The 12,162-nt window shown below is 43.2% G+C and overlaps 1 protein-coding gene across 9 annotated transcripts in view; it reads right to left on the bottom strand.

Moving 5' to 3' along the window:
• Nucleotides 1-12,162, bottom strand: part of LOC144933869 (myotubularin-related protein 5-like) — a 96,571-nt gene that overhangs the window by 22,481 nt on the left and 61,928 nt on the right. For all 9 annotated transcript variants that reach the window (XM_078859112.1, XM_078859118.1, XM_078859119.1 and 6 more), the window contains 6 exons: nucleotides 10,675-10,790; nucleotides 7,804-7,953; nucleotides 7,374-7,442; nucleotides 2,233-2,394; nucleotides 848-1,098; nucleotides 125-297 (listed from right to left, as the gene is read on the bottom strand). In XM_078859112.1, coding sequence (XP_078715238.1) covers nucleotides 125-297; nucleotides 848-1,098; nucleotides 2,233-2,394; nucleotides 7,374-7,442; nucleotides 7,804-7,953; nucleotides 10,675-10,790 — 921 coding nt within the window. The remainder of the gene's footprint in view (nucleotides 1-124; nucleotides 298-847; nucleotides 1,099-2,232; nucleotides 2,395-7,373; nucleotides 7,443-7,803; nucleotides 7,954-10,674; nucleotides 10,791-12,162) is intronic.

The following is a 12,162-nucleotide window of genomic DNA, read 5'->3' as shown; positions in this document are numbered from 1 at the left end:
GTTTGTTGGGAATAATAGCAATTTTCTATACTTTTGAGGCATAATTAGAAAATAACACTTACTATCCCAGGAACTAAAAATCGTGTTACATAGTGTAATGCTCCACCGACAGAGGTCCCCTCACCAGGAATCATGCTGTTGAGGGCCCGTATGTGCTCCGTGGTGACCTTGCTCTCTGTGCACACTTTGTCCACGAAGCGCGTGATGAACCGCACCACCGAATTGGCGACGTCGGTGCCTTCAGAGTCTTCGAAGCCACTCTCCGTGTCGTAACTCTCCGCCACGCTGCCGGCAATACTGTTGAGATTTAAATGAAAGCGGGGTGGTGGGGAGGGGGCAAGGCCCATCTAAGCTACAGATAACTACTTCGCAAATACTCTTCTAAAGCAAAGTTCTGTCAAGTAAGGTAGGATTCAGAAAATCTACATTTTATAAGAGAGACAACAGATGTGGTCATACCAAGGCAGATTTCCAAAGAATATAGTTGGATCGGTGACTACCATCTGGAAATTATGTCACATGCCCAAAACGCCAAAAAAATACGTGATGAATGTATTTTGGTATATTTTTTTACATTTGTCTTTTTGTAAATACTGTATGAATTGGCCATACACATCAAGCTAAAATGTTGTTTCTTGAAATTTCAGCAAAGGGATTTGTATGACTCTCTCGTATCATGTCTGGGCACATGTTCTTTTTACATTAACACAGCCAGATGACTTTTGACTCCGAACACAGTATATTGGCACCGAAATCCCAACTCCCACAATCTCAAGAGCACAGTTTGATTCAAATACCACATTCCATGCACAGTGTTTTTATCAATATGAACACTTGTAAACTGTACCTATTGGTCAGGAAACTATTGGAGACGCTCTCTCCATCGCCCAGGCCTGGCTTGAGAAGTAGACGGTTTTTGCTGGAGTCAAGAGGCACCAATAGGTAGACCATTCGGTTTGCGTAGTGGATGGCCTGGCTGTACACGATGCCCTCTTCGCTGGATATCAGGTCTTGCTGCTTCTCCTCCTCGAGTGTCGGCCACAGCCGCAACTGCTCTGCCGCTATCTCCATCGGGGTTTTGTCAGGAACCCCTGATGTCTAAAAGCCATGAATCAAGGCAAAAACGACAGACACAGCATGACCCTTTGTAAAAAAACACACACAACAAGTATGGTGTCTGTGGACAGCGCATGTTGGATTTTTTTTTGCCATGAATTTAACCTCAAATTAAAATATTTAAGGATGTAGGAAATACATTTAAATTTGATAACATAAATCAAGAAATACAGGAGGCTTACTTATTACTTTAGTATGTATTTAGCAAAAAACTGCCTTGTTTGACTCTGAAACAGGAAATATCAACGACAGCAGAGGCAGGCCAAGATCTGGGAAGTAAGAGATTTATTAAAACGCGACATTCCCTTGTTTTAACCATCATCACTCATTGTTGTGCTGCAATGCAAGCGGGGGTTTATCCCTCCACACCAGGGGGTAGGCTAACCCTATGGAAAAGCAAGATAGCGGACCACAGAGGGACGTAAACATGAAAGTACAACGCATCTATCGGGAATAAAGGAATGATAGCATTGAGAGGGAGGACAGAAGTTTTTTAAGCACGTAACCATCTGCCTTGTGTCAAAGTGCTGAGCCAAAATATAAGACGTTCTGCTGGAAATTAAGACCTTTTTTTCATAAAAGAATGGAACAGTAAGTATAGTACTCGTACAATAAAAACAGTAAAGAATTAATACAACTTCCACGAAGCCCATACAGATTGTCAATATTCAAGCGTAAGAGGTTTTGCCAGTATCGACTAGATGCGGATTGGAATTTGAATCCTATGGAGACAAGGGGCTGCAGTGTGCAGCTTACTATTTCCAGTGACATTGAAAAAAAAATATTATTTGAACACTAAAAAGACATCAAGACTCATTTTATGTTAGGGATAGGCAAGAACAAAGAGTTGATTGGTCAATGAAGACAGCAAATAATTTCAGCAATTTTAATTTCTCTTAATGCCTGTGTAGATTTGCAGTTTCTTGTCAACTTGATTAATGCACTATTATATTTGGCAAAACAATTTCTAGTGCTAGCCAAAACAAACATATTTGCACAATACAGGATTCCCTTCTTTTTCTGTCACCTTTTTTTGGTCCAGCCTCAGGTCACAATTTCCACGAGTTTATAAAAGGAACACAAAGAATGTTTTAAAGTGAAGCCTCTCTCACTCACCTGCCGGTGCACAGGACTGCCGTCATTCATGGAGAGATACAGAGACTGGATGTGCTTCTGCACATCGTCGTAAAAGGTGGCCTCCCAGAACTGTTGGCTGGTCCAAACGGGATGATCCTGAACGCACGTGTACGCAAACTGTGTAACGCCTTGACAGAGTTTCTGATGGGAAAAGAGAAGCCATGCGTGTGGTGGTGAGAGTTAGTCCCAACAAAAACACTACACTAATGCACCTCAGCTTGTCCCCGAAGCTTGTCCAATATTATAATGCACGTAATAAAATGAACTCAAGATTCTTTTGAAAAGAATGTACAATATACACACGTATGTTAATAATTAGTTAAGTAAATTATTTTCACAAATTATACATTTCATTGCCAGCAGATGGCAGGCTAGGATGATACAAAATGTGTGTTTTCCTTTTTCCATTTTCCTATGCCATAAAAGACAAACAGGTGATTTGTTCTTGAGGATGCAGCATTGTAGTTGTTTGTTCCTTGGGTGGAAAATGTACAATGGGAACACTTCCAAAATGAGAAACTTATTATCAAAATCACTGCGAGCAATCCATCACGCTGCTGTACTACCATGACCTTCCTGCCACGTTTTTACCTAAGGTATTTTGGCCTCAACGCCAACATTCATATTTTGAATTCAACCGTTTGTCATAAGGAAAAATGACCAAAGTCAAGTTATTCTCCATAAACACATCACAGATGTTGCAACATCAACCACGGTGCTGATATTGGCTTGTATGTATTCTGTTTGGTTAACCATGCTCAATTAAGTCTGCCTGTATGTCAACAGCATTTAGATTTTTTTTAACTTTTAATGTCATTAGTTTCCACTGGCTGGGAATGCAGGCCTGTGCTTTATAGCTCACTAGCGGAAGTACCCGGCTTTGCCCGGGTGAAAAATATATTTCTTAAAAACCTTACATATATATACACAGATACTAAGGTATTGTCAAAGCCCGGTGGGCTGTTTGTACATTTCTCCACCAACAAATATATAAGAGGCTTTCACAAGTCCAAAAAGTTGTAGAAAGTGTGGGGTAAATAGTTGATGTCAAAAGGTTTCCGAAAATTGCGGTCCTCACCAATCACATCCTCACCAATCACCACTCACCCTCACTGCTCACTCTTACCACTCACCCTCACCACGCACCCTCACAACAACCACTCACCCTCACAACAACCACTCACCCTCACTACTCACCCTCACCACTCATCCTCACCAATCACACCCTCACCAATCACCACTCACCCTCACTGCTCACCACTCAACCTCACCACTCACGCTCACCCTCACCACTCACCCCTCACTAATCACCACTAACAACCGCCACTCACCCTCCCCACTCACCCTCACCACTCACCCTCACCAATCACCACTCACCCTCACCACTTACCACTCACCACTCTCCCTCACCACTCTCCCTCACCACTCTCCCTCACCACTCTCCCTCACCACTCTCCCTCACCACTCTCCCTCACCACTCTCCCTCACCACTCTCCCTCACCACTCTCCCTCACCACTCTCCCTCACCAGTCACGCTCACCACTCACCACTCACGCTCACCACTCACCCTCACTACTCACCCTAACCACTCACCACTCACCCTCACCACTCACCCTCACCGCTCACCACTCACCCTCACCACTCACCCTGACCACTCACCACTCATCCTCACCAATCACACCCTCACCAATCACCACTCACCCTCAGTGCTCACCCTCACCACTCGCGCTCACCCTCACCACTCACCCCTCACTAATCACCACTCACAACCGCCACTCACCCTCACCACTCACCACTCACCCTCACTACTCACCACTCATCCTCACCAATCACACCCTCAACAATCACCACTCACCCTCACGCTCAACACTCACCCTCACCACTCTCCCCTCACTAATCACCACTAACAACCGCCACTCACCCTCACCCTCCCCCTCACCACTCTCCCCCTCACCACTCTCCCCCTCACCACTCTCCCCCTCACCACTCTCCCCCTCACCACTCTCCCCCTCACCACTCTCCCCCTCACCACTCTCCCCCTCACCACTCTCCCCCTCACCACTCACCCACACCACCACCACTCTCCCACTCACCACTCTCCCCCTCACCACTCTCCCCCTCACCACTCTCACCCTCACCACTCTCCCCCTCACCACTCTCCCCCTCACCACTCTCCCCCTCACCACTCTCCCCCTCACCACTCTCCCACTCACCACATGTTAAGGGCGATCCTAAAGGAATCTACAACCTTCGATGACTCCTTTGCGCGATTCAAAGAATCGATTCCTGGCGCATAGGAGGTTTCCATTTTTAATTACAGAGTTTTATTTTCATTCGTATGTTATGTTTTAAAGTTTTCAGGAGTTTTTAATTATATTTTAGCCCCGGTCAACGCCGGATATTTCCCATTCGTAGCAGTTTATATCAACTCTATAACCAACTTATATTAAACGGAAATAAGGCGATTCTAAATTAATCTACAACCGTCGATTCCTTTTCGCGATTCAGAGAATCGATACTTGGCGCGGTCGGGTTTAGAGTTTTAATTACACAGTTGTATTTTCATTGGGATGTTATGTTTTAAAGTTTTCAGAAGATTTCAAATGTATTTTCCCCCAGGCAACGCTGGGTATATCGAGTTTATACCACAAAGTCGACGCCTGACAGACTTGCGTGTCGAGGCCTAGTACCGTGCAGAGCCTCCGGCCTCGCCTAGATTGCCCATCCGGCTGAGGCTGGGTACTGGGGCTGTTAACCCCCCCCCCCCGCGCTACAATAATACCGTCTAATCGCTATAATTTTATTATCTACCGACCCTATAATAGTAATTGCACACATTGGGGTGGGGGGGGAGTGAAGAGGATGTGAAACTTTGATGAATTTACCTCAGAGTCGCGTGTTAATGCGTGCGCATATTTATAACGGGAATTAAAAATGGCGTCCACCCCGCAGCGAATGCGTCGCTACCCGTTGCCAGGGGCAACCGCCGTGGTCCGCGCCGGTCGGCAATAGTAAATAAATAAATAAAGCGTTACATAAATAAATAATGAGAAATCGCACTAAATCGATAATCGGTCCGATTTAAAGTTTAGAGAAGAAAAATCGGAAATGCCTAAGTTTACCGCGGGGCCGGGGGCGTGCCCACCTGCAAAATTTAATCTCGCCGAACCCCACGGTCCGAGAGTTACATCCCCCGCAAGGGAGCGTACGCAGACGGACGGACAGACAGACAGATAGACAGACAGATAGACAAAAAATGAATTATATAGGTTAGATATAAACCGAAGTGTTCAAGAAAATCCCTATACAAGACTGAAACCATGAAGAAGCCAACAAGTATTGTTTGATGCATTGGCGTGTCAAGGCCACAGCACGCAGCTGGCTGGAATGTGACGCGCGCTTTGTTCTTTTACGATGCTGTGACGTGCACACACACAACCTAATGAACCTGGGATATTGTTTTTCAGTTCAAATCGGATGAAGAGACTGGAACAACACATTTGTCATGATACCTTGGCTGCCACAAACAGAGTTAATTGAGACAATGAGGTTCAAAATACTCTCGCGGTAAATGTATTCCACACTGATTATATCGACGCTCAGAGTCTGGCAGAGGAGTATGTATTTTCCATCTACTCGAAATACACTGCATCTATGGCCTGTGCACAACAGTCTTGTTGTCCCCGACTGCTTGCCCTTGTGACAACCCAAACTAAATGAATTACGTGCAGTGTTTATATTTATATGATGAGCAGATTTACGTAATGACAGTCAACGCAACTGTAATAAAATATGGCTTTTTTCACCAGGCCAGTGTTTTTAGCTTATTTTCCCAACGCTAGCTAAACGGGAGAAAAAGTTGACTGAACTACAGTCATACAAGTTTTAACATGCATCCCGTAAACTCTGATATCACGCTGGAAAAAAGTGTGCAAAAGCATTTAGTTGTAATTGAACCCAAGCTCTCGTTCTTACCACATATCTCAACGCAATAGAAACTCTAAACTGCATCTCCACTAAATCTCCAGCATTAGCAACTTCCTTACCATAGCTGGTGCTGAGACCCTTATCCCATGCCTTCATTGCATCTCGACTCGACTATTGTGTAACTCTCTCCTTTCTGACCTGCTAAGATGTATCACAAGGTTGCAAAAATCCATGATCTTCAAACTCAAGATGACCAAAAATGTGACCACATCGCCCGGCTACTCAAATAGCTCAACTGGCTCTCAGTGAAATGCTAGTTCAATTTAAATATCAATCATGGTCTTCAAGATCTTCCATGGACTTGCCAATGCCTACATCTCCCCTCTCGTATCACTCTATCACGCTCTCACGCGCTCTCTTGCTCCAATAACCGAGACTTTCTGTAAAAGCCCTTACTTAACCCTTTGCTCAATAGGCCATATATTCACCTATACTGACCCCGCCCCCCCCCCAAAGGCTAGAACTCCCTTCACTCCCTGTCAACTCACTCCCCATATTCAAGTCCGGGCTTGGGACTGCTTATGACTGACTGTCTCTCTATATAAAATAAGTAAATAAGTACGTCCCAATATTCTGCACAGTATATTGAGATGAGGGTCGCATTTAGACGGTATATTGATTCAAATGTTATTGTCGCACCAGTACAAGTTGGGAATGTAATTTAAAAAAAATTAAATAGGTGACCACTAAGAAAAAATATATCTTATCAAAGAGGACCAGGATAATAACAGGGGACTTTTATTGAATTGAGTTCCAGGTTCATTATTCCAGTGTGAAATATGATAACAGGTGACATTTCAGATTAAATCTTTAGTAATACCACACAACAGTACAAGGTGCCTGTGGGAACTCAAGCAGCATAAGCTGGCCACTATGCTCTTTGGCGACACGTGCAAAGGCTTCACAAGTTCTTTGGCTACCAACAAAATGATGCAACAGAGGCTCTGGATGAGTAAATGTTTTCGAAATTGCATCAGCTGCCAGTATGATATTAACGTAAAGGTAGTTTTTATTTGTAAACAGACAAAAATCATGTTCTGTGATGCATTTCCTCCATTCTTGTCTGAGAAAAGTGTAAACTGGAACATCCTGTTCACATATGAAGCACGACATGAGAAGTGCACTCGGCTTACCCGACAGAAGGTGGTCACAAGAGGTAACAGTGCCGAAGCAACGCTGTGTTCATCCAAGGTTGAGCAGTCCTGAAAGGACATACAGGCACACATTTAATACCTACTGCGTAACACTTGGCAACTGCAACACGGAGAGACAGCAAGACAGACAGATTGGCAAGAGTGGCAGAAACAAGAAACTGTGCAATACGATAAGTGCTCATTGTGATCATAATCTACGTAAATGTCACGTGTCCCGTTTTAATAGCGCAATTAAAGAGCAAAAACCCAAAACAAGTGCCCGAGTAAGACGTGGAAGGGAATACTAACGTGAAGCAAAAATCCTGGCTTCGCAAACTTTACCGAGTGTGTTCGCAAACATTCCTGTGGCGCCGTTTGGCACCGGACGTAGTGGCAGAGGCTGCCATGTGCCGTGCGGGCAGGCACGTACCTGCAGAGCTGAGTTCATCATGCGGATGACGTACTCGAACTGCTGGTGGTCCAGCACAGCTCGATTTTGCTGAGCATACATGCCGAGCTCTTGCATGAGGCAGTGGCGGGCTGCACGCCCCTTGAGCGCACGCAGCACAGCTGGCAGTGTCTAACACGCAAGCCGCATGGGGATCAAGAGGAGAAGACCAGTGAATCGGTACTCAGTGTATTTTGATGTATGCGTGTTAAACTTCTTTCGCACAGTGCGTAGCCAAACAGGGCTAATCAGAGGTGCTGGGGAAGGACAACAAACGAAACAACAAAAAAGTTCCCAGGAAATTAGTTTTCAATCTAGATTTAAAAGTGCATAGCTCCAGTGGCTTCCTAATATCGGAAGCAAGAGCTTTCCCAGACTGCTGCAGAAGTGCATCTGAAAGTGCGCGAGGCAATGACCATATTTGTTCGAAGGCTAGCCAAAAGGAGCTGCAAGAATGACCGGAGTTCGCGTGATGGTTTATGCTCCTTGACGAGCCTGCGGGTTCAATGATCCTAACGGCGACCTATGCACATGTTTTAAGGACCGGAAAATGATGATGTTTTCAAAATGAGGATCGTTGGAATAAGAGAAGATACCGCTGGCCCTCATGAGAAAAGACTATTTCTCCAAAAGATTTCTATATTTCTATTTGTGGGGATTATAATGGAAAATAAATGCAGCCCAACAGCTGACTTTTTAATTGTTAAAGTTCCATGTTCACTACAGTAGAAAGATAAACATTAATTAGATTACTTCAAAGGAACCAATACAAAGAAACCCTAGGCAGACCAAAATAAATATATTGCTGGTTATCAAGTAGGCCACTCTAGGCAAAGGCAAGAACTTTGGGTCCAGATATCACAACTTAAATCAATGTCCATTATTACGTAAAGTGTAAACCATTCCAATTTTGTACAAGTTGATAAAAACAATTACTTTAAGCAAACTCTTTGGTTCTTTCGGTAAAGTCACGTAGATAGGAAAATAAATAATAGATCACGACGTTTGGATCGCAACAATAAGCAATCGTCTTCAGGTGCGAGAGAGAAGCGTGCCGTTGTGACGAGGCATTGCATAGATCCGAGAGGTGGGAGGGGGGGGAGGCCGTAATGGGCGAGGGGGTGGGGGTGAAATTCAAAGAGGGCTTAGGTGAGAGAGAGAGAGAGAGAAAAGGAAGCTTAGATATCAAACTTACTTTAAGCATATTGAATTGTTTATTATGTAAAGTCATTCAGATTTAGACTAATTGTAAAATAGAAAGTTAGTGAAGACTATAGTAAAACATAATTTCAATGCTACATTTCTCAGTGGAATGCGTTATTTGGCAGAATAAAGACGGGAATATATTTGTACACACGATTATGCAACGTTAATAGGAATAGTATTTATGAAAAGCCCCTCCCCACCCAGCCCCTCCCTCCCCACCCAGCCCCTCCCTGCACGACGGACGGACACAAAAATCCCCTGTGGGCTGGTGTAACCAGGAGGTTCCTACCAGTATAACATGAGTACTAGACAACACACATTGTATCAGCTTGTGCACGCTGCACTAGGCTGACTTAAAAGGATATTAGATAGGTCGCAATATATTGCTTGATCTTGAGGAATCAATTCAGCAATACAATGTTTTGCTGTTCTGAAACGATGTGTAAAAGAAGGAAATATGCACGTTGCTTTGCACTACAACTTATAGTTCCACAGAAAAATGTGTGTAAAAGCACCATGAGTCTACATTTGTTGTGAATTTAGACAAGTTAAGCTTCCGTTTATAAACTTTGGATCATCATTGCTTCTGTTGGAATGTCAAAAATATGAAGAGCGTGAAATAGAATGAGACATCTTAAAACTTCACAAAATTAAGCAACTTCAATCAGATTTCTGATCCACATTGCCCGACGTGTGGAAAAAAACAACAACATATGAAATAGATTACTGTGTTCTCCAGCCAACCCTACACAATCAAAATGTTGAGCATTGAGCATATTTGGGATACTGGAGGGAGTCTGGGCATTTTATAAGTGTACACAGTGCACCATAGCAATATGAATGTTTATCACATTTTTACATGCTATGAGTCTGCCACTATCTGGCCAAAAACAACTGCATGTCTGCCTTTCTAGCAAAACAAATTAGCGTCAAAACACAGCAGAGAAGTGGGGAAAACACAAACCACATACTGCCGGTGACTTCTGATAAACGAGCATTGATAAAAGGTTATGGACACATTCTCGCATGTCTCACCATGTAGTTGCCTAATCCTCGTACGCCCTCCTGCCCTAACAAACTATCGTCATTCAAGTGGATGAAAGTATGGCAGCAACTGATAGTGGAATGACACAGCAGTTGTGAACACATTTGAAAGTGGACACCTACAAAAAGCAACTTCCATGTACTATTTGAAGCTAAGCTCGTACAATATTACTAACTAATCACACCGAACTGCCAAGTCATTACAAGCCAGCACAGACTGTACTGCATGGATGCAGAATGCAAGAAAGTAGCCAGCAGAGCAAACAGAAAACAACAGAAAATACTCTGTACCAATTGTCACAAACTCGCATACAAGTTGTGGTGTTATATTTGTATCATGTACATTTCTTCGTATATCTTATCTGAAATGACATTTGAACTCGGGCTGCCGCCAAGACTGCAATGCTAATGAGACGATGCATTACAGCTGTATAAATCCTGGTAAACTGCAATAAACATATCAGCATTTTCTAAACATACAAAAGTATGTTTTAGGAATGCTGACCATTTTACATAAAACAAATTGCACATGCATTAAGAGACCGGGATAATATTACAGCTGCTGCTGGATGCAAGCGATATCAATACAAACTTTCAAAGCACCTTTTTTGCGTCGAGGAGTTTGTTTTCAAAGATGAAAGTGACGCAGTTTCTAACCACCTCCAGGCGCCGAGCACTGTTGGCCAATGCGTGGGTAGCAGGCCCATAGTCCATGGACACTGCAAGACAAAGTCAAAGGTTTATGATTTAGTCAGCAATATATGGAGAAATTCGTGACATTCCATCCTGATTTTTTTTTCCAGCGAATCCATGCCTGGTATGACCAATATAAGCGTTTTTGCTCCATTAACAGCGGTTGTTAATGTAGCCTTAGTTATAGGCTCATATATCAGTGTGCACGAATGAGAATTGGTGTACGTGTGAATGTTTGTAGCGGGCATCAGCTTGTGATATGATCTAAATCACCCGAGGTTTGATTCCTGCCCGTGCACACCATTTAAAAATTGTATCTGAACCAGGACTGGGTCACCCCTAGGCTTACTTGGCCCACAATGAGTGTCTGTTGTCATGTGTTAAAATTAGCAACGATGAAACAAAGGTCAGCCTCTGTGATTCCGACAACGAAATTCCCTCATGTGCCACCACAGCCTACACAGGTAATTGTCTATACACATACTGTTAACATGAAGAATGGTATACTCATGCCAACAACGCAACTAAACTGTTAACATCCACAAAAAGCACAAATACTTGTTAATGATATCCCTGAGACGGGTCAATGGCGCCATTACTTCAACGAGACGAACCTTGAACTTAGATGCAATTGCATTAGCTCTAGCCCATGCAGTTAATATTAATCTATCCCACATAGCCAAACAGGGGGAGTTTACTGGCCTATCTGGACATTTTTCGCTACAAATATCAGCTTTAGAGTGACATGACACACACACACACACGTATGAAACAGTCTAAATTGTAAATATGCTCTATTACATATTCTTTGTTCTATTACACATTATTACATATTCTTTGGGTCTTTCGGAAAGACCAAAATAATATGAATTACTGCAGTCACGAAAGCTTTAAGTCAAGCTTTATGCTCTATTACAACTTTAAATTACACTTATTTATAATAATTTTAAAACATCTATAAATTCACTGTGTCACTTTGCATGGACTAACAAGCATGATAAACATAACATGTGTATTGCCTTTGTATTGAACATAAATATGGCAAGAGACTGAAATCATCAAGCACAAATAGAACTGGCAATTTTAAATTTGAATTCGATGCCAATGACATAACTACCATTCTTACGACCAACAATAATGTTAAGAAAAAGGCTCAAAGGGGAAAACTGAAAACAAATGGTTGAAGGGGCAGCAGGCGAGATTGTTATAAACATGGGGTTTAATATGCAGCACTATTGTGGGATAACCCAAAACAGACCAGTTTAGAGGAAACTAAACCACACGATGACATCCACACACAATGGAGACATGCTAGGGCCGTCTGCACGCGCGATTCTCCAAACACGACTGGGCGTTAAGAAAATATGCCCCGCTGAAGCTGGTGCCAATGATGAGTAG

The sequence above is a fragment of the Lampetra fluviatilis genome, chromosome 8 (assembly GCF_964198595.1).
Source record: "Lampetra fluviatilis chromosome 8, kcLamFluv1.1, whole genome shotgun sequence".
In the NCBI taxonomy this organism is placed as follows: Eukaryota; Metazoa; Chordata; class Hyperoartia; order Petromyzontiformes; family Petromyzontidae; genus Lampetra; species Lampetra fluviatilis.
This window is presented reverse-complemented; position numbering and strand designations above follow the sequence as displayed.